This window comes from Oenanthe melanoleuca, chromosome 2 (genome assembly GCF_029582105.1).
Source record: "Oenanthe melanoleuca isolate GR-GAL-2019-014 chromosome 2, OMel1.0, whole genome shotgun sequence".
Classification (NCBI taxonomy): domain Eukaryota; kingdom Metazoa; phylum Chordata; class Aves; order Passeriformes; family Muscicapidae; genus Oenanthe; species Oenanthe melanoleuca.
The window spans coordinates 117,323,895-117,347,006 of record NC_079335.1 but is presented as its reverse complement, the minus strand read 5'-3'; the positions used below and the strand labels follow the sequence as shown (position 1 = coordinate 117,347,006).

The following is a 23,112-nucleotide window of genomic DNA, read 5'->3' as shown; positions in this document are numbered from 1 at the left end:
AGGAAAAGTCTTCCTTGTCATCTAGGTCTGCAAAATAATTATTTTTGGGTAAAAGTTTCTTGCATGTCACTTCCTTAAAAAGTTTCCGTCAATTCCTTAGTCAGTTCCTGTTTAATTACAATTAATTTTTCATTCCTAGGAGGCTGGCTTAAGTTTTAGCCTCTGCTATTGTCTCACTTTCCAAAAACAATTCTGAATCCATGTCACAATATGTCATTTATAGCAACTCTATTCATCTCTGGTAGATAGATTTTTTCATCTCCCTTTTCAAATGTAACTGTATTAGTAAAGTACTTATTCTACTGCCAGATCACATACTGTTCTGGCATATTCTGATCCTGTCTGATGTTGCCTATATTATAACTACAGGAACAAAAAGGAATGAGCATGAAGGACAGGCTTAAATTCTGAAATGAAAATACTGATCAGTCTTCCACCATAGAATGGATCACAGAAAAAAAAAAAATGGAATACGAAAATACATAATGGTTATACTAAAAAAAAATACCAAAACCAAACCAAGTGGGGGAGGGAGGGAAAGGTCAGGAGAATGAATACAGGACAGGAATACACTTTTTGCTAATGTGTACATGTATGAGATCTAACTACAGTCCACATTGTGATTTCAGTTCTTGAGAAATACACTAGACCTGATGCACACATTCAAGACATTTGCATTATTCTACCAGATTTTTTTTAATTCCTGTTATCCTAAAATGTTCTGGCAATTAAACCTAAAATAAAAATGGCAGTTGCTAATACAAATACCTATCTTTCAAAAGTCTAATAATTTTTACATTTTGAGTTGAAAACTACAAGCTGCCTTCACCATTTTTTCCCCCATAACTTATCTGCCTTCATTGTTCTCTACAGTGACTTCACCACTTTCCTGGACCATAAAGATAATAATATTTTATATTGTGTTTCAGCTTTCACTAGTTATTAGTAAGACTCTGAGGTTGATCTGGGTCTTTGGAAGCATCTCTCCTAAATGGAAGATACATCTAGACATGGCCTAAAGGATACACTAACATGACATAATTACATGTTCTTCAAACATGCCTTATAGAGGTTTTTCAAGAAATATTAATACAGTACTTAATTACAGTGTTAGCTTTAACACAGTAGCAAGTATAGAGTATTCACAATTTTGGGAAAAAATACAGTTTGGGGGAAAAGATAGGCCCATTCCCTAAAGTGAAAGGATAAGGGATCAGGAAGAAGGAAAAACAGGACTGGCAGTGAGGCAAGTATAAAGTTGCATGTATTCTTATTTGCATATACAGATTATAGGATTAACTGGTTAAGCGAGGAGGCAGAAGTTGCTAATCGCAGAGCATATTGATTAGTGTGCTGTTCTCTGGCCATTACCATTTAGCAGCTTAAACATATTAGGAGAGAAAATTCTTCATACATGTTTGAAAAGGAGAGAGCAATAGCAATGCAAATTAAATTCGAGAGGACTGTCTACAGATAATGATTGGCAGGCGAAGAATGAAATAACATTGCGGCAGCAATCTAATTCTGTTGTTTGTTTTTTTGGTTTTTTTTTGACAAATAATACGCAGCACTGCAACATACCTGGAATCCTGGGCTTTTATCTACCCTTTGAAACAATACCAAGAATATTATTATCCACAAATATAAGGACTATATAAATACTTTAAAGGTTTGATTTTCATATGTCACCGAAGAGAAACACAGTGCTTGATATTGCTTTGTCATATAGTTTTTACCACACTTCTCAGATTCATCAGCTGACACAGCACCTGCCAAGAGTTTTGTCTGTATACCTGTATACTAGGCCACTAACCACTCTGATGTATCAATATCCCTTTTTCTAGAACAGCATCGCCTTGAAATGCTGATTTTTCCGGCATCTAACCTGTGCAGAATAAGGAGGTTGAGAAGCAGGAAGAAGCCATGTGGCCTCTGATGCAGGCTGGAAGGGATTGAGAAAAGGTGACCAACAGGTACTTCCAAACGTGTTCTTTACTTTGCCCCTATGTTCACCTTTCCTTAACAGATACCAGCTTCCTTTAAACAGTGCCTTGCAGGAAGAGCCTGGGGTGAGTATCTAGCACAGCCCTGCACTCATGATGAATTTTATTTGGGCGATTGTCAACAGGGGGTTTGTATACCACCCCAGCCACGAATAATCAGAGAATTGTTAGGGTTGGAAGGGACCTCTGGAGATGCCCCAGTCCAACCCCATCCCAAGGCAGGGTCACCCAGAGCAGGTGGCACAGGAACCAGGTGGGTTTGGAATGTCTCCAGAGAGGGAGACTCCATGGTCTAGCCTGTTCCAGTGCTCCGCCACCCTCAACGCAAAGAATTTCTTCCTCACGTTGAGGTGAAACTTCTTGTGTTTCAGTTCACGGCCTTTGCTGGCCGTCCTGTCGCGGGGCACCACCAAAAAGTCTGCCACCATCCTTTCGGCATTGATGAGACCCCCTCTGAGTCTTCTCTAACTCACCATGGCCAGCCCCGTTCCGCTGCCCAGAGCACGAAGGATGAGGATAAATTCCCCTCAGCGCCGCGGGGCGCAGCGCCCGCCCCCTCACGCCGCTGCCGCCGCTCCCTCCCGCCGCTGGGGGGCGGCCGCGGCGCCGGGCGGGGCGGGGCGGGGCTCCGGGCGCGCGGCGCGGGCGGAAGCGGCGCGCGGGCCGGGAGGAGGCGGCGGGGGCGGCGAGCGGAGGTAACGCGGGGCGGCCGGCGGGGGGCGCTGCAAGGGGGGCGCCCCGGCAGAGCCCCAGAGCCGCGCCCTAGGCCGGGGCGGCGGGAGCGTGAGGGGGGCCCGTCCGTCCATCCGTCTGTCCGTCCGTGTTTTCACTGGAGGTGGCTGCGCGCTCGGGCGGGCCCGGGATGGCGCAGGGTTGCTGCGGCTCTCCCGCACACGGGGGTGCGCACCGCGCCTGAGCGCCCGCATTGGTCCGCGCCTCCTTCGGGAGCTGCGGGACGGGCTCGCCTTCCCTGGGGCTTCCTTCCCGGCGGGTCCCGGTGGCTGCGGGACAGGCTGAGCTTCCTTCCCGGCGGGTCCCGGTGGCTGCGGGACAGGCTGGGCTTCCTTCCCGGCGGGTCCCGGTGGCTGCGGGACAGGCTGAGCTTCCTTCCCGGCGGGTCCCGGTGGCTGCGGGACAGGCTGGGCTTCCTTCCCGGTGAGTCCCGGTGGCTGTGGGACAGGCTGGGCTTCCTTCCCGGCGGGTCCCGGTGGCTGCGGGACGGGCTGGGCTTCCTTCCCGGCGGTTCCCGGTGGCTGCGGGACGGGCTGGGCTTCCTTCCCGGCGGTTCCCGGTGGCTGCGGGACGGGCTCGCCTTCCTTCCCGGCGGGTCCCGGTGGCTGCGGGACGGGCTCGCCTTCCTTCCCGGCGGGTCCCGGTGGCTGCGGGACGGGCTCGCCTTCCTTCCCGGCGGGTCCCGGTGGCTGCGGGACGGGCTCGCCTTCCTTCCCGGCGGGTCCCGGTGTCTGCTCGGCTCCGGAGGCGGTGTCCCTGCGGGCCCGCAGCTGTGCCAGGGCCGGGCTCCTGCGGCCGGGATCCGTGTCCCGGGGCTGTGATGCAGTGTCCTTGGGTGGCAGGAAGCGGTGGAGCGAACGAGGGTTTTCTGCTTTTCCTTCGCCCTGGTCTTCCAGTCTAAAGCTATGACTGCAGTGACTCTGCAAGATCGATGTTTTCTGCTGTAAGGACATTACTTCCAAAGAGGTAAAGCAGGATTAGAGTGGTGTGATGGAGCACACAGGGGGGAAACAAAAAAAAATCTTATTCAGGCAAAGGCAGGATCCTTGACAATGTCAGGTTAAGTGATCCTCGGGCGCTAACAAGTCTGCGTAAAAAAACCCAAAACAAATGGGTAAATATTTCACTGAAATTGGTCTTGTTGGTACTATTGAACAAATAGAAAAAAATCATACTGAATGAAGTCTGCAAGATTTGAAGCATTCAGTTTTAAGAGATTATAATATATAGAATTTCCTGACAGCAAGAAATGCGGAATAACGTTTCCTTCTTACAGCATAATAAAGTTGATTTTATTTGTAGTATGTGATAATGTTTTGACTGCACTTATCTTCGATTAAGTTTATTTTGGTAAATATGTATAACGTACTATTATTTCTACCTTATTTCAGTAGCTCTGTTCATCATAAATTATTAATAAACACTCTCTTCGGTTCCCTTACCTAACGTGGTAGCATCCTGTAAATTCTCTTTTATGTCTCTTGTCATCTAAAAGATACTGACAACTAGAGTGGAGTGTAATTTCTGTGTTTGTGTGCCACAAAACAAGTGGAGAGAATTTTTGTTCTATGCTATGACGTGCTATGGAGTTTCCTTAGAACAGTTCAGATTGGGTTAACTAGTTTCTTTTGGTTGCTGTTTTGGGGGATTTTGTTGCTGTTTTGCCCCCTCAGTGGGTGAACTGGGGGCAGATAGATGTGTTTTTTCACTGTGAAAAGTGATCTTTGTAGGAATTGCTACTTTTTATTTTAAGAGAACCGTCAGAATATGAACGTGATATACATCCTAGTGTGCATATGATATGTCCTAACTGTAACAGTGTTAATTATGGAACAAATGTAATGAATTGCTGTTTTGCTCTTACAAGGATATCTGAGAAAGGAGACAATATGAATATAATATGAGATTGTGAGTAGCATCTTCTGGTAGTGTCACAACCAGTGTGATTGCAGTTTTAGACCAAATGTAGAAATTTATTGTTATCTTTGTTCCTGTTTTGACTGCAGATACCCGTGAGTATAAAGCCTAAGTTATTCTGGCCTCTTTTTCTTATTTTAGGTGCTAAAATATATAGCTGTTTAATAGGTACTTAAGAACTCCAGAGAATTTAGCAATTATGCTGAATTCCTTTGGTGTAGTAAATAGGTCTCTTTCCTAAGGTTTTTTATGGCTGGAAATAATGGTGCTTCCTTCCTTCACTCCATATTTTCTTTTGAAAGCTTTTGTAGTATCTGCTTTTAGATATTCCTTTTGGCTATTATCTCCTTGAAGGAGGCATTGGTATCAGCTAATCACAAATTGTGATGTATCTTGGGGGTTGGATGTCATTTAGCTGCTAAAAGTAAGATATTTCCCCTGGAGTTCGTGATCACTTGTGCATTTTCCGAGAATAGTAAAGGGGACTAGTTCTTGCATCTTGCCTAAATTGTAAGCAGGATAAATGCATGCTGTCAGCTGAAATTGTCAGCTGTGTAGTCAATGTATCTGAAGACTAGTAAGTGTCAAAAATAGCCATTTTCCAGTAGCTGTCAAAAATCTGTGAGGCTCAGTCACTGAAATGAATCTGTTTTTCCTGGTACAAGTTTGCTGCTAAAATGTACTTTATATGCTCTTTGTTTTCTTAGCAACCTCTTTCACAGATTGATAATCTGTGCCATTTTATGAGATGGGTTTTCTCAACTGAGCATTATGAATAACAGCCTCTTATATTTGTTTACATGGTTACATGGGTATATTAGCATTTGCCTATATAATTTAGAAGATTAATTTTGGATTGCTCAGAACTGAATGGGTATTTTGCCCATGTAAAATAGGGCCTGAACTAGAGGCCTAGACAAGGGAATGTAAAACCTACTTCAATGCAATTGGTTTCTTCAGTAATACTAAGGAAATAGGAGGCTACCATGATATAAATAATCCATTTCTGGATACTTTTTCCTTAATGTTAAGGATAAAGTATTTTGCAGTGCACACCACTGAGGTGTTACAGTTAACTAATGTCTGTCATAATCCATTATTATGCTACATTGAGCTGACAAGTCAATCTAGAAATAAGATTGTAGAAGAAAAGAAATCACTTGTCCTTAATATTTCCTCCAGTGTTATTTTTCTAAAACCTTCACCTGTGTCAGCCTACTGGGAATGGGCATGAATCCAAAGCCTCATCTGAGTTTCAGTTTTGCCATACAGACATAATTTGGGTGGACAACTTCATACTCATTTAAAATTGTGTCTTGTCAACAGGTGTCTTGAAAGAAAACCAAACAAGTTAAATTCTTCCTCTCTCCCCAGTGGAACAAGTCCTTTTTTTGTTGCCTTTCTACAGGGATAGTGTTTGTGTGGTGCACTGTGTGCGTGTGTGAGCAGTGGCAATCTCTCTCACATTGCAGCTGTCACTTTGTTAGTTGTCTACCCCCTCCCTTCTTAATTCTCTTTAATGACTCCTGCCTTCCTTTCAGGTCTCTTTAAAACATTCAGTGAAAGTCCCTCTCTTACCAGTAACCTACATGCAACATCTTGTAGGCTTGGCTCTCTGTAAAACTAGTCAAAGTCAGCTAAACATTATCATCTCAGGAGGAAGCTTTGGAGTCTCAGGGGCTTTGGAAAGAGTGATAGAAAGGCATCAGTGACATTTCACAAGGCAGTACTATGGGGGTACTTGTCATAGCCTGCAATCAATAAATTATAGCAGTGATACTGGGAAGTGAGAAGCCAAGAAAGTGCCTTGTGCTCCGTCATAAGTGATTCTTACCAAGGAGCAAGGATCCTACAGTGACCTGAAGCTGAGATTTTTTTTTTTTAATATTTTTTCACTATTATTATTTTTAAGACTCTGATACAGAGATGTAGAAATGTTTTGAGATCCAGATGGACCCAGTGGGAGGAGGGAAAGTTCAGCAAGTGTAGCATACTGTCCTTATTGATATACTGCCCTATTGATATCTGCTTGCTTTAATTTTCTTCACAAGCCTTGCCAAGCCATTTCCCCTCTCAAAATCTTGAATCTTGGCTGACTGCCCACAGGCAAGGGACAAAGAATTTCTGTTTTTAAATGGTTGGTTTATTTTAAAAGCATTCATTGGCAGTAGTAGGGAAAATAAAGGGGGAAGGTGCTGAAAAAAAGGATATTCTAAGGTACTTGAGGAGACTTTTTAGACACAATGCAAAATGAAAATAATTTTTGGTAGAAAGTGTAAACCAAAAACTATTAAAATAGAAATGCATGTATAGTAGGTAGTCTAGTGTTTGGGCTCTCAGATAATTTTATACCAGAGCCACTATAAGCTTGCTGTGTGGGTTTTCAAGTCAAGAGCAATATGTTTGTCCTCTCAACTCGAAGTTCATCTATGAGACAAATTGGTGCTGTTCTTAGAAGCCCGTAGGAGGTAAAACCATTCCTGGTTTAAGATATGTTTGAGGTAGTCCCAGCAGTCAGCAGCAGCACTGTGTCTGCTTGATGAGCTGGGGTTTTTGTTGGCCCATATATCCTTTGGCTGCCTTGAGAGACTGAACTCTTGGGAGCACACATGGTTTTCTTCCTTTGTAGAAGAATAGGTATTTTTGGTAGTTACCCATTTTTGCTATTCCCTTAAGCCTCGTGTTTCTTTCACTTGGAATATCTATTAATGGTGTTCCCCAAAAGGAAGCTAGCAATAAGGCAAAAGGATTTTTTTTTTTTTTTTTTTTTTTTTTTTTTTTTTTTTTCTCTAGTGTGCCAAGGTAATTGCAAGTCTTGGGCACGTAGAGCAGGGAATGAACACATGCTGTAGGAGAAAGTATAAAGATAGATGTCCTGGAAAAGACGCAGAGGCAGACTCCTTTGGCAGCATGCTCTGGAAGTGGTACAGACCTGCTAAAACCTGCAGCCCAGCAGCCTTTGTACTGATAGGGCAGTGTTTTTTTTTGCCCAGAAGTATGCCTTCTTACCATTCTTAGCATAGCAGCATGTTTTATAATACTGATATTTTCACTTGAGTCTAGCAGCTGTTAATGTAAACAGTCTCTTCTGTCTACTCATCTCTGATGCAGTCTGGAATAACCCTTGAGTTTCATCAGCGTGTTTTGGTGGGCTCTGTTATGTCAGGCATTGCTGAGGTTTTGTCAATATAGTATCATCTTTTCCCTCTCTGCTGCAATGTTTTTCTGTTGACCAAATTTGCAGCAGCAATAATAGGAATACATGAAGTGCTGAGAATAAATTTTATCAAAAGACAGTTAAATGTGGTTTCATTTGTCTGTGAACTGGCATTGCTGTTAATATCCTGCTCTTTTATGGTGCTGTGCAGCTGAGTGAACCTGGGAAGCAAAGGACAGTGTTGGTCTGCAACAGTCACCAGTATGGATGTGCCAGTACAGGACAGTAGTTCCATTGGCATCTTCTCAAGAACTTGTGTACTCATAAACATACGAGGAATGTAGTTCTTCCTTATGTACCAGTTTTAATCAGGCCCCTGTGTAAACACTTCACTTCTTTGGGCACCTGTTTGCCAGCTGCACCTCATGCTGATTTTTCACTTACTGCCAAGCCAACAGCAATCTAAGACTGCAAATTACCAGAATACAATCGTCATTTTTGGCATTCCAAAATATCTCAGCATGTGAGCTCCTGGGCTTCTAGGTGCTTATTTTATTGTCTCAGCCTTCTAAAATTTACTGACTAGTGAACATGTTCTGTGCTGTTTTAATGTATATCATTCTTTAGATTTTTTTATTTTCACTGCTTCACAGAAGTGACTGAGGGTTTTCCAGATAACATGGAACCAGTCTGTCTGCTCTCAGAATGGTCAGCACGATTGATTCCTGTCAGCTGAGTGATGCTCAAAGTTTTCTGTTGGAAACTTAGAAAACAAAATACTTTGGAGGTCACAGAGGTGAAGGGGCCAGAGTGTGCCCTCTGTAAAAGGATGCAAAAAAAAGGGAAAATAATATAATGGAGCTTGATGCTACTGTTGAAAGTTTTTTCCTAGTATTCTGTAATGCCCAGTCATTCTCATCTTTACTGTTTACTGGCTATTGCAATGAGGTTTCACTCTGCATATTTACAGGCAGTTTATTGTTTACTAATACAGTACCCTCTATGTATTGAGGGATGTTTGTTACCATGAATGTAATAGTAATTTCTTGTACACATGTAATTTTAGTATGGTAATTTTAAATCGTTAATAATTTAATACATTTTTTGTGCTCCCACTGATTAGGTAATAAATTCCAGTTTTTTACTGTACAATTATCTTATAGTTATTATTAATGTCAGTTTTTATTTGTACTGTCCTGTCTGCTCTCTGTATTACAAGATTTTTTCCCCCACTTCCTCTTTAATTGGATGCATGTTTCTGTGACTATATGTGGCTTTTTTTTAAGCTCTGTCGCTAAATCACTTCTTTTTTCTTTTTATGCAGTTAAGATCTGGTTGCAAAGACCTGCTCTTGAATGCACTGTGTCATGTTGTTGTTGATCATAATTTGAAAGTGAGGAACAGATAAATACTGTGGTAGTAAGTAATAGATTGAGTAAAATTCCCACTTTTCAAGCCTACTTTCCTAATATGAGTGCATTAGAGAACTGTCTCTAGAGACCTTAGTATTTGAGGTTCTGTTTTTCAAAATATATGACCAAGGTGGTGACTTTGTTGGACTGTATGTTAACAATATTCTTTTCACTGTATTTTTCTTGGCTTTATTCTTAAAAGTATTTTTCATCTTTGAATCAAAGGGATTTCTCTCAGGCTTTAGTTTTCTGTATTCTTTGCATCTGCAAACTGCTTATTAGTAACTACCAAAAATACCTGATGGACCTGCTGCTTTCTTTTTTTTCTTACAAATAATTATCGTCATCTGTCCTGTACGTTTTTCAAAACTAGAAAGTCCATTAATCATCTCTGCAGGACCTACATTTGCCCTACAACCATTTCCAGTGATTTAGGAAGGCTGGAGTCTCTTGGGCAGGCTAGGAAAATGATGATGAATATGTGCCAGTCTTTCATGAGCTGATTGACTGGCAGAAGTGGCAGTGCTGTGAGGTGCAATAAGCTTTTAAGGGTTTAGGTTTTCCTGATAACTTGAGGTTGTTTCAGAGTGTGTATGAGGCATTCCTTTGCATTATAGATGGTTTCATTTTTGTGTTGTATGTTCATATAATCTCTTGGTTTTCTGGGAATGAGTAAAGCAGAATCAGAGGAAGACTGCAACAAAATTCAAGAAAGATGTTTTGTAAGTATGGACTGGTTTCCACAGAGAAGGGTCAGTACTCAAGCTGAAGTCTGATGCTAGTTAAGTAGTAGTTAAATATAACTTTGCTTCATTATGGAACATATAATGCATTTTTGGTAGCTCTTTCTTTTACCTTTGCTCCTTTTGTTTTATGCAGTCAATAATATAATTTATATATGGCTGACTTGAAATGCAGGTATACAGGATAGAGACATGATTTTATTTTGGAGTGGATGAGTGCCTTAGTTCATTGTTTTTGTTGCCAGATGGATGTCAGTGTTGTGGTACTACTGGACAAAGTTGTATCCACATTGGTAGGTTTTGGCAGTGCTGTTCTTAGACAATCAGCAATGGCAACAGTGAAGAAAACCAAGCTCTTTATATGTCTGTAAAAGGCAAACCTAGTGTCAGATCCTCATTCAGGAATTGGTTGTAGCTCTAAGTTCTAATGTTGCTCCTGGCTCGGGTTTGTAACTTTCAGAATTTAAATATGCATGCTTGATTTAAAGTACTATGCTGATTTAAAGTACTTTGGAAAACTGGCACTTGAACTGGTTACTTTAAGTTGCTTATTGAAAAGATTATCTGGAAGACATTCACTTTTTCTTGGTTTCTTGAATTGCTATTTTGCCTGTAGTCTACTGGTTTTGTTTGATTTGGGTTTGTTTTGTTGAATATTTTGTTTTGTTTTGGGTTTCCTGGTTTAGGGTTTTGTTTCTTTCCTTTCCCTCCTCAGATTTTCAAATTTTGTTCTGGTTATACTCCTTCATCCTCATTATTGTCTTCCTTTTGTCTCAGCCTCTGTGATTTGTGATGGTAGGAATTGCAACAAGGTCTAGCTCTGATGCACCTTTTTTTCCTGTTGCTCTCTGCAGTGCTTTCCCTTTGCCTCAAAAGTCCCTCAGCTGCAGTTGGGAGAGTGGTATGCCAGCATTTCTATCCAGGATAAATCAGTGTGAAGGAGGAAGTCTCAGCTTCCTTTTTTTCCTTCCCAGGGAGGATTTCCAACTTAGCATATTGTGTGCTTTGAGAGAATGAGGGAGAATAAAGATCACAAGAGGCAGTATACCTTCTTTCATGTGTGCTGTTATCTTATGGCATACTACCTTGAAATTACTGAAAACAAAAGTCCATTCTGAGTCCAGGTTTTGTTGAAACTATAATGTTCTTGTAGAGAAGTGCTGATCCTTCAGGGCAATGAGGTACAAGAATATTCCATTTTACTGTTCTATTTCCTTCCTAATATGCGTGTCTGCTGCTCTGATACTCCTTTTTTCCTACTTTGAAATCATGTGGGTATAAGCTTCCATTTTTTTCTTTTTTTCTTTTTTTTTTTTCCCCCAAGGGTGTTGCAGGGAGTGTCTTATGAGTCACTAGAAGTGCATGCACTTCACGGGGGAAGAGGAGACCAAATCTCCAGAACTCTGAGATTACACTGGAATTCATGAAGCGGGAATGGCCTTTAAAAATTTGTAGGAAAAGTGGCAAGTTCCCTTTGTTTTGGTATACCTTGCTCCCATTTCCTTTGCCTCATGTCAGTATGGGTGTTATGCAATTTCCCAGCAGGTTAGGTCCTTGATTTCCATTAGTTTCAGTAGTCAGCATGTGCACTGTGAATCAGATATACATGGCGATGGCTCAGTCTGCAATTCCTGCTGCTGCTTGGCAGGAGTTTATTCAATCTGTTCCTCTTGGCTAGACCTCTTATCCTGGCTTGTGGTCTTATTTACAGTGTGATGGCAGAGTTATTTCTACTCAAGGGACTGTAGTGATATTGTCTAAATGCTTCATTTTGAGGTATAGCTGGAGATCTGTGGAGAGCAGAACTAAATTAAAGTTTTTCAAGAGCTATCTGTTCTTATCGGCATTTTTTCTTTTTAATAGAAGTAGAGACTTTTGGGAATGGGGTTTGAAACTTATAGTCTCTTCTTGACAGATACTGTTTGGTCTTCTGAGCCATCATATGAATACTCTTCTCCTGGACCTTGTAATATTTTCCATCCTATTTGATACTGTTCAGAGATTATGTAGATACACAATGATGTAGGTGCAGTTTATTCTTTAAAGTCTGAGTGCAGAGCCATGGATTTGGCAAAGAGGAAGGGAAAAGATGTTTTGGTTAGTGCATGTTTAGGAAAGATCTGTTTCAGGAAATCTTAAACCACACAATTACAGATATTTATGCTGTGGAATGTAAGTTTTTATTGTTTTCCCTCTTATTTTATGTGCTTAAGACAAATTAGTATCTTAGAACAGCGTTGGGGGGATAAACACATTCCTTGAACAAAATATCTCCCGCTGCATTTACAGTGTGTTGGCTGTCTGTCCTTGAGCATGGTCGTTCCCCACTGTGGAGGGTGAGCTGTTCCTCATTCAGTGACTTGGGATTGCCACTTGCATTAGTGCACCCAGCAGTAACAGTGGGTCAAAGCCACAGGGCTTTTTTCACACAACTGGCTGTTGCTTTATGGCAACTTTGGTGTGTCCAAGTCCTAATGACGGCCGTGCCTTGGGTTAATAATTTTCAGGATAATTTAGATATGCATGTTGATTTTAGCGCACTTCAAAACTTTGCCACTTGAGCCAGGCACGCTGGCTCGCCTGTTGAGAGGATTATCTGAAGAGTGAAGGTGAAGGGTAAGGGACAAGCATGGCTTAGTGCCCTGCTGGCAGTGGCACTTGTGTTGGCAGCAGACAGCAGGGTGTTGGCATAAAGCCGATGGAACTGGTCAGTGGAGGGGATGGAAAGTGCCATGGAGCCAGAGTCAGGTTTATCTGAGAGCTCTGCAGCACGAGAAACTTGGTCTCAATATTCTGATACAAACCGAGTGCCACTACAGAAAGTCTGGTGAGGAACTCTGTTACATGTGTGATTTCACATAAAGTGCTTGTGTCAGGTAGTATGTGGGGAAGAGCTGGGAATAGTGAGGGAAAATGTAACTATTGTGTAAAATTAGTAGCTTTATGCAGACAATGTTAAATAATAGAAATTCTCTTTTAAGAAAGTATTGAATTTTTGGAGTAGTGTCAGAGATGGATGAAAAATGAAAAATACGAGGTATACACATGGAAATAGTAAAAAAATGTGGAATCTGTGTGAGGGGTAAAAGTTAGTAAGAGAATGATGCCTATGTAAATATATGTGCATGGACATGTATGATGGATCTGGAACATCTGTTGTCACTGTCTTATGACACAAGAAGAAAGAGATCCTGAGTGAGATTCTTACCAAGCTTTCTTTTAAAAGTATATTGAAGGCAGTTCCTGGGCGTTCAAATGCATGCATTCATAATAAGATGGAGAGTAATTCTATTCTTCTCTAACAATTGCTTGAAGTTAGGTTTGAATACATAGTTCTATTTTAAAAGCATGTAGCTTGAAGCCTTCAACTGCAACTACTCTACAAGTAAATGAAGATATCTTCACTTTTTGTTTAAATCTTTCTCTTTTTTTTTTTTTTTTTTAACCAGTACAGAGATCTCTGAAGATGTGTGGCTCAAACTGCTTCAAATTGTCTGAACTTTTGTTATTTAACTGCTGAAGCTTTCCTGCCATTTGCTTGCCTCCTGAATTCCTTATCTGTTGAAGGATCAGAATTGGGTACTATGGTAAGACATTTCTTTTTCTTTAAAGTCGAAGTAAAATGCTGATGTGCAATGTGCCAATTTATTTTTGTTTTTTTTCTCTTTATTCAATAGTAAGATACTGAAACAAATAAAAAACTGTAGTGGTATAAAAAGCTAGGAGAGAAAACTTTGAACTAGCTAACCAACTAAGAAACATCATTCCACTTATTGTCTTACTTGTGCTGTACTTCAAAGTGAAGAATAAGAATCAAGTGAATAATTTCAAAAGATCTTGTGTGTAGATGTACGTGTATAACTCATCACGGTGTTGTACAGAAATGTTATACAGGTCTCTTCTAGATACTGCATTTTCTTTCAAATACATTTAGGTTTAATGTCAGTTTAAATGCTAGTATTTAAAATACTTAAGGTCCTTTGTGGAAGCACAGAACTTTTGATTTTTGGAGAACAAAAATCAGTAAAAATAGGAAGAGGAAACCTTGTAAATAACAGGTTAGAAGGAAATATAACTGAACCTCTAAGCAGATAAAAAAACTTTTTCATTGCTAGATGATGCAAGAATACTATATTTGGAAACTAATATTTGTTCTTGATCTCAGCAACTGTAGCAGTTTTGAATAACCAAGTGGTACTTTACAAATTTCAGGAATCAAGACCAGCTAAAACATGAGAAGATATATTCAAGATGATCCAGCCAGAAGATTTTTCACTTCATAAAAATACTATTTTTGTTTAGTATGTAATATAATTTGACAGAGCCAAATTCAGTTATTTTTCTTGAAATTAGGACGTGCCTGTGGCATTCATCAGAAATGTTTCTAACATTTTCAAGAAAAAATATGTCCCAGAAACTGAGTATGTTTTTACTAGTCTTTGGAATCATTTGGGGTTTGATGTTGCTACGCTACACTTTTCAGTATCCAAGACGCCAAAGCAGTGCTGAGTTGCGTGGACAGATATTAGATCTCAGTAAGAGATATGTCAAAGCACTGGCAGAAGAAAATAAAAATCTAATGAATGGTGGTGGTGGAGCCTCCATGTCTGGATATGGTAAGAGTTACTTGAATGTATAGTTACTTAGTTACTTGAAAGTATTCTTTTTCTGAAAACTGTAGTTATAAGTTTTCTTTTCTTTTTCATTAAATAGTATATGCTCTTCACCAGGAACAAAAAACCCTCTCTGTATTAACTGACTTGGTTTTAGTTTATTTGATCAAGATTAAGATGAGTTGCAAAATCAAGCTTCATACATAAAATTTTTGCTTTCAAGGACTTTTTTTTTTAGATCTCTTCAGGTACATGAATTCAATTACTTACAGAAGTAGCAGGTCATTTGTCTTTATCTGAATCTTCAGCTACTGAGGAATCAGCACGTGCTTGATACAGGGACAAAGTTTTATATTAAGTCACTTCAACATTCCAGATTCTTCTAGTACCTCATTGTACCTTGTAGTATCTCTAGTACCTTCTAGTACCTTCCTGCTTTTATTTCTTGAATTTTCTTCTCCTTAAATAAACAGTTAAAAAGCAGCATACTAGTTGAGTTTGTAGTCTGGACATTGCAAAGGACTTATGATTTTGGCAGAATCTCCCTTTTTCTAGAAATAGCCATAAGAGATAAGGTCCCTTGTTTTGCAAGCTGTAATTCTTGGTGCATCATGTCTCTGATGTGCCCATCTTGTGAATATGTATCTAACTTGATAAGTAGGTTGCTATCTTCTGAAATATTGAAAAGATAACTAAAAATGTTTATTTTAGAAAATAGTATCTCAAAAGATATATAGTAATAAACTTTGATCCTCTAAAGATCTTCTTAAATGGCTCTGCCTGTTGTAGGATGTCCTTTATAGGCATTTGGTAAGAGTGCAAGCAGCAAAAATATGCCAGAAGTCTTTAAAACTCTAATCCTTTCATTCTTAAAATTAATTTTTATGACAGTGAGAGGCTGCCTTCTCTTTTCTTCTCTGTTTACTCCTCCTACCTTTTTTTTTATCATCAAGGACTTACTTCCTTTACTGTTTTTCTGTCATTTAAAAAAACCCAAAAAATCCTTGTGTACTGCAGCTTTCTGCTGCTTACAGTGTATTTCCAAATGAGACTTGTCTTTTGTGGTTTTGTCTGAAGTTTATAATAACTAAAGTCATCTCTTGATCTGCCTGATGATCATCAGAATTAAAACTTGACAATTCCCTCTCTCAGATTGTTGAGCACAAAATGATACTACAGAGTACCCTCTGTTATTGACAGAAGACCATGCTCTGGCTTGAATAGTTTAGCAATATTTTTAAACTTTTTTCAACTTAGCATTACTAAGCAAGAACTAGTTAATTTTAGAGGGAAGTACTTCTTTTTTTTAAATTTAATTTTATCTGTTTTATTACTATTTTTTCACTTTGATGCCTGTGATCTTTCTCCCCAATCTTTCTGCTTAGTTAAGAACTGATTAGAGGGCAGGGGGTAGAGACAGAGTTTGTAGATGTCTTCAGGTGTCAGGGGAATCTTAACACCCTGTAAAACCTGGTAAGTTTGCTAATGTTTTCAAATCTGAAAGAAGATGGTGATTGGCAGCAGCATAAGTTGCTTTTTGTTGAAGGATGTTACTGGTTTTGTGTTCCAGAACATGAGAATTTTTTTACCATCTTTTATTTTTCAGTCAATAAAGATGTAAATAGGTTTTTTTTACCCTTGCTTTATAGCTTATGTAAGAAGCAACAAGATACCTCCTAATAACTGCTTTTCTGTAGGCTATATCTGTCAGTTGGGGGAAAGCTATTGACTACCTTTCTATGCTGGAGAGTATTTAGATATATTCTCTTGCATCTGAGGCTAAAAGATGACATAGCTGAGTATTCAAATGCTGTTGTCTGGCTGAAATTTGAAATAATACCTTTGAATAGCCACTTCTAATGTTCCATCTAGTGTTTTTGTTCTTATACTCTGATATTTAATTGACTGCCTTCACAGTTCCCCTGTTATGGTGGTATCTCCCTTCCCTAAAATAAGAAAGAAATGTTATTAAAGAAAAATCAAGCAGCTGTTTATTCCTGTACTTCTAGATCCATTTGCACTCCTTTCCAAAAAGTGTGGCAGGGAGGATAGCAAGTCTTAAGATGTGAATATGTTGAAATGGCAGTTCTTTTCCACACAGAGTAAATAACAGTCTGTAATTTGTTTTTTTTTCCATTATCTTTAGCTGATCTTAAGAGAACAATTGCAGTTCTTCTGGATGACATCTTACAACGCCTAGTGAAATTGGAAAACAAGGTTGATTACATCGTTGTGAATGGCTCAGCAACAAACACCACTAATGGAACTAATCATCAGGTCCCACTGACTTCAAATAAACGTGTAAAGCCAGCAAGCAACATTAGATAGCAAACTGGGCTGCTTTGTGTTGCTACATCATTGATGGATAATATTTAAGATAAGCTTTTTGTCTCCTGCTAGGGCAGAGCAGTAGTTGATTCTAAAACAAGCATAAACTATTGTATTCTACAATGTGCTTGGATCTATGTAGGCCTAACATGTGCTTAGGTTCTCAGAGCATCATTTCATTGCATTTGAGCAGTGCTTCTGAAGTGATCTTTGTTGTCTCTAAAGATATTTTGATATGATTTGATGTAGTAGGCCATGGATAATAACAATACGTGGAAAGCAATGGGAATCTTATAGGTAGGTTTCTAAATATATTTATTTAATTATGAATATAACATATCTTTTGGATAGGTGAGCGGTATTGTAGCTTACTCATTTTTTGTGATCTGCATTAAGCCAAGGTAACTGAGGAAAATGTGTTGCTAAACAGATGTTAGAAGATGTGTACACTTAAAATATTTTCTTACTTATTTACTAAAACAATATTAAACTGAGGATAGCATTGATGGTAATATTTTAAAATTGTGACCCAAAGAATGTCTTTATTTGCACTATCTGTCAGAATAGTTAAAGAGAATTTACTGTATATTTAAGAAAATTTATTATAATAAGAAACCATTCTAGGTAGTAACACTGTCCAGGTTTATCTGTATGCCAGAGATAGGGCAGTTAGATTATTAAAAGCAAATCATCATCTGTGATATCTTAGATGATTATTGCTTAAAAAGATATTTAAGTGTATGTATTTTGTAATTGCAGATAAAATTATTTAAGTGATGGAAATAAGTTTTGGATATGTGAATACGGTTTATTTTTATTCATTGCTGTTTGTTTTTAGCATTTTAATGCCTTGCACTTTGTGTTTAGTATAGCACACCATCTCCCTGAACTGCTTTCTTGATCAGAAGGAAAAGCAAGGAAGGGAGTCAAGGCAAGGCATCTCTGCATTTAACAGGGTTATATGTACTAAGGGTGTGTAATCATGGAATATTTGAGAGGTAAGGTAATGTTTGCCTTACCTCTAAGTCAGCCTTACAGCAGAGTGAATTGCATGCAGTGTGGGTGCACTGTATCTCAGATGTTACTGAAATCATATTAAAGTGCCACTGAACCTATCTTTTAAACTGTACTGAATGTTTGGGGGGGACAGCATGTTCAGGGGCTTTTGCCAAAAGTGTCCTGTAAGTGAGGTTCTGGGGATGAGTGAAACCGGAGGTGCTGGGTGGTATATCAGGCAAAGTTACGTGGATTTTCCTTTCTTCTGTTTCCCTGCTGATATTCTCAATGGTTATAAAGGAAAATACAATTGCAATCATAGTTAGTACTTAGTATCCAGTCGATTTTTTTTTTTTTTTTTTTTTTGTCACATTGTGTGTAAACATGTACTCACTTCAATGCAGAAAGAGAAAAATAAATTTCTAATTGTACTTGTAAATGTTTCTGGTGTTTTCTTGGTTTGTTTGTTGGTTTTTTGTTGTTGTTTTTTTTTTTTTTTTGTAATTAAATGGTCTTGTCATTCTTGCTACATATGCTCTATCAGTTTCTGGAATGCAAAATTGTACATCTCTGAGTTTTAATAGTACTCTTTCTAGTATTCTTCCTTCTTAGTCACTGAGTTCTGCTCTTGAAATTCTAATGCCCTGAAACTTCCCTCAGGTTAGAGGTGGGGGGAGAAAGAAATGAAAATAAAAGAACTGATTTAGATCTTGAATGGCGAAGGATAAAGGGAGGCTCTCAGCTAACTTTCCTATTAACAGTAGTAAGAAAACATCTTCATATTCTAGCCTGCAGCCTCCTATATAGGACATGTGAGAGGTGTGGCAGTCCCACCAAGGTAGGAGGTTGTGTAAAGAGCCCAAGGGCTTGTGAAGAAGAAGAAGAGAAATCCTACAACTTACCCAGGTCCAAAATGCTTGATAGTATCACAGCATTTGGTTGTGTTGCCAGGCATGTTTTTTCTGTCTGAGGAATACTTAAGTAGTATTTATGCTGTGCTGCAGTTTTTGTGATGCAGCTGTGTATTTCCCATTACAGGTGACATTACAAAGCCCCCAAAAGTGACTTCATTCAAGTTTAGTGTATATGAAATCTCCTTATGGTTGGTTGGTTCTTAGGCTGGATTTGGGGTATTATTTCCTTTTCTTCTCCTTCTGTTCTTTAGAAGGAAGGAGGACATATAACCTCTCTTATATGAAGAACTGCTAATTTGGGGGATGGGGGAGTGTTCTGGTTTTGTTGTTGAAATCTTTTGGTAAATTAGGGGACTTGAGTTTTCCCAGCTGTAATTTGCCTCATGAGTGTTTATCAGCTCATTTCACTAGGTAATTGGCAGTACTTCTATGCCTCTGAGTGATTGCTTAATGTAGGTAGCAAAAAACTGTTCAAAGATCCACTTCCAAACAAAAGTTGTAATGAAGAAAATTGAAAGATAAGAGTATATATTGATTGCTGTCTAAATAGACAGGAACAGCAGAAGTCTCAATACAGCCCTCAAGTTCTACAACTAAATACCTGGCAGGCAAAAATCTTGGAGAAATTGTCTTTATTCTCTTGTCCTTTCTGTTTCTTTTCTCATCTAAATAATTAGTTTTGAATTTCTATAATAATATTAATTTAATGAAGATATCCATGCATTTTCTCACAATTGTATGTGAAGAAGAAGTGCTGAGGGTTTCCACATTAAAGAAGTTTTGAGATGAATGGATGGACAGATGGATAGACATTCTTCTGAAACACTGAGACAGCTCTTAACAAGCTGTCTATGCACTGTTAAGATCACAGAAGTTTGTAGATCTGCTTTAAATAAAATAATTTTAAAAATACAGAAACAGGGCACAGGATATACAGGTTCTTTTTTAGTGTGGTGAAACATCAGTATCCTTGGCACCCAGTATTATGCATCACGTAGTTCACAGTTGTCTGTTTTACCCAAGTAACTGCAAAATCCTTGTTCTTCAATGACACAATCATTTAAAGAAGCTGACTAGATAAATCAAAATTCTAATGAAAAATATTTGCTAATGCAGAGGTTTGCAAACTGCATCATGTTTGTGATGTGTGCATGTTGCTTTAGCAACCAAACACCTCCTGTGCAGGTACATGTTCTGGGGATATTTGCTGCTGTCACAGCCTTTGTTTGTGGGAATGCAGCAGCAGAGTAAATTTGGGAACCTCTATCAAGAAATAATTTAGAAAAATTATTGCATAAAATTTAAAGTCCCAGTTCATTACGTTTTCTTGAAAACCTTTTATTTCCTAAAAATGCACTAATTGAATGAGCTGAATGTCTAAAACATTCTTACATAAAATTGATGTGGTATTTTTAAAGGTGATGTAGAATGTCAGTTAACAATCCAAATATGACCCTCCTTACCTAATGATTGTGCTCTTTCATTGTTCTGTACTTTACAAAACAGAGTCTGCTATCTTTGGGGTTCAATTTAGTGTATCTGTTAGCATGCCACATTCAAAGGCAAGAGCAAAATGGGAGACTTCCCTTTATAGCAGCCATAAAAGTGAATTAAGACTTTTGCTATGTTTTTCATGTGGAAAACACTGGTACTGAATGGGTATTTCACTAATACCAGTTTGTTAGGAATGGTTCACGAAGGCATTTGAAAATATCCTTTAGGTTATGAAAATGAAGCCAAATTAAAAAAAACAAAACAAACCACATGATATACATTCATGGAATCACATAACTTAAGTACCAGTGGCATCACATGTTGCTGAATTGTTTTATCTCTAAGTGATCTTAATTACTACAAGTTTCCTGACTGTGTCTGTCAGTACCTCCAGCAAAAACCTTTCATTATTAGTTGATCATTGCTTGCACACAAGCTTTCATATTCCCTGTGGCATTCATCAACTTATTTTGTCAGTTGGTGTCTAATTGAGTTCTGTTTTTCTGATAGCAAAACTGAAGAAAAACATGCTGACATTTTTAAATACTGTAAACGAGGTTTAATAATACACAAACTAATTTTTACTGTAGCATAGTATATGGTCATGATTAGAAGTTTATAAAAGCAAGTACTGATTGCATTTGCTTTTAAGTATTTTGGGATATTGATAACACATGTGGAGAGAAGAAACAATTTGACAGAAACTGTTTCTGTTATGCTTTATGCCACTTAAATTCTTCTCATTTTCAGAAGAGCTAATTAGACAGTCACTGTCCAGATCCATAGAAATAGAATGACTGATACGCCTTCAGAATTATGACTTGAGGTCTAAAATATTAAAACAGGTTTTTCTGAAATTTTTGCATTAGTGAAGTAGCTATCTTCAATTTATAGATGTTTCACTGGGAATAATTTTAAGCACTTGTCAAACTTGTAAGGGTTTTAAAAAATTTAAAGGGTCACACATTTTATTGTTAACAGAGGGTGTTGAGAGAGACTGTCAACACCCTGTGAAGCATTAAGCTGTTGTCTTTGATGTGTAGGCAGCACCTTAGGTCTCACAGAGCTGTACTGTAAGTATGTGTCCATATGTTCAACCCACTTTGATGTGTTCAGAGATCTTGGGCCAGCACTATCCGTATGCTACATCACAACTACAGGAGGGAAAACATGCCATCTGGATTCCCATTCCTTTTACTTACCCTGTGTCATGGCTTCTTCATGGTAGAAAGTATTTTTTTTTTTTTTTCCCTGCTATTCAAAATGATTTGGTAGTTTACAAATAAAAAAAATCTGTTTTGAGCAGTCTTTCATGAATTTCGTTTTGGATGTCTATTAACAATATCTTAGAAGGGTTGAGAGACAGGAATGAGTTTTCTAAATTCAAAGTGTATTCCAATAATCATGCTATGACAGTAAAGGGAGTGTGTTTGAGATACTTTTATTAGCTAAGAATTCCATTTCTGAGTTACAAAAGTACCTTTTATATCTGTTCCAGAGGAAGGCTACTGATCCAGATTTAGATCCAAGCAGATCTTGGGGCAGGGTCTTACTAGCACTGGATGCTAATAAACTGATACACTGTATTGCTAAACACTTGCTGTGATCAAATCCAGGAAAAAATCCCCAATTTTTTTGATGGGAGGGAGTTCATAGGACAGGTGCCTCACTAAAAAAGGACTTGATTTCCTACTCTCAGTAAATCCTCACTGGCTGTTCATTCATGAACACTGGCATGAGTGACGTATAGACTAACATTTGTACCCCTCACTGAAAGCTGCCTTATTAAGAGAGCTGGCTCTTCTGTCTAAGCCAAGCTGTGTTTCAGGGGACTGTTTTTAACAAAGATCTTGCACAGATGAGGCACATCAACCCCATGACACAGGAGCTCTGCTCGTTCTCTGTGAACCAGGCTTGCCAGAGCTCTTCCTCCCCCCCACACCTCCCCCTTGACTGGCAATGCTGGGATCTCTGGCACCAGCAAAATGTGCATACAGATAAGATATCTCAGAGATCTTCAGTTTTGTGCAGCTCCTGTGGAGCAATGTATTCCCAGTATGTTCAAACTCTGTCTTCAAAGCTTCTAGTCCTGCTTTCAAAGTCCCCTTTCCCCCATCTGTTTATTTTTAGAAATTTTGGTCACTAGAGGAATTTTCTCTTCCTTTACTTTTTCCTGACAATCCTGTTTTTTTTTTTTTTTTTTTTTTTTGTGTGTGTGATTTGATTTTCTTCCACTAGCTTACTTGAAGATATATTGACTGCAGTAGGGACTTGCTCCCATATCTTTCCTACCTTTGAGGGTGACCTGTTCATATTCAGATCTCAGTGTGACAGAACGTGTGTGTAATGTTGCAGTGATGTCTGCTCTGCTGAAATTTCTTATACATGTGGCATAGCCACAGGACAAATGACCGGACCATATGCCCTATCACCTTCCTTGGATACTGCTGGGAACCTCCGAGTGTCCCCATTGTTTCATCTCCCTCTGGAGGATGTTTCAGCCAAACGTTGCCATGGTCCTTATGACATTCCTCTTCTGCTGCATTGCTGGTGGCTTGCCCAGTTTGAAACTATGTCGAGATTCCCCGAATTGCTGCATCTTTTTTTTGTTGTTGTTTTGAAGTATTGTATGGCATGGAAAAAGCCTTTCCTCTTGGATCTGAATTTGACAGTCTGAAGACTCATAGCTTATGCTAGCAGGCAGAACACAAATTAAATACCAATTTCCTAAGATAAGAAAAGCATACTATATTTTTTTTCTTCGCTTACTTGGTCACTCTGTGGCCAGTCTGTTTGTATTGAG

General features: G+C 39.0%; 1 protein-coding gene across 6 annotated transcripts; it reads left to right on the top strand.

The window, feature by feature from the left end:
- Positions 1-2,624: 2,624 nt before the first annotated feature.
- Positions 2,625-18,338, top strand: CCDC126 (coiled-coil domain containing 126). 6 transcript variants are annotated; one of them, XM_056482718.1, is made up of 4 exons: positions 2,625-2,698; positions 13,414-13,551; positions 14,177-14,580; positions 16,724-18,338. In XM_056482718.1, exons 3-4 carry the CDS (start codon positions 14,343-14,345, stop codon positions 16,903-16,905), a joined length of 420 nt encoding a protein of 139 aa, XP_056338693.1. In that variant the 5' UTR covers positions 2,625-2,698; positions 13,414-13,551; positions 14,177-14,342; the 3' UTR covers positions 16,906-18,338. The 6 variants fall into 6 exon arrangements, with proteins under 6 accessions (XP_056338693.1, XP_056338690.1, XP_056338692.1 ...); XM_056482715.1 differs by having other exon boundaries at positions 2,650-2,698; positions 13,419-13,551; XM_056482717.1 differs by lacking the exon at positions 2,625-2,698 and adding an exon at positions 2,758-3,158.
- The last annotated feature ends 4,774 nt before the right edge of the window (positions 18,339-23,112 follow it).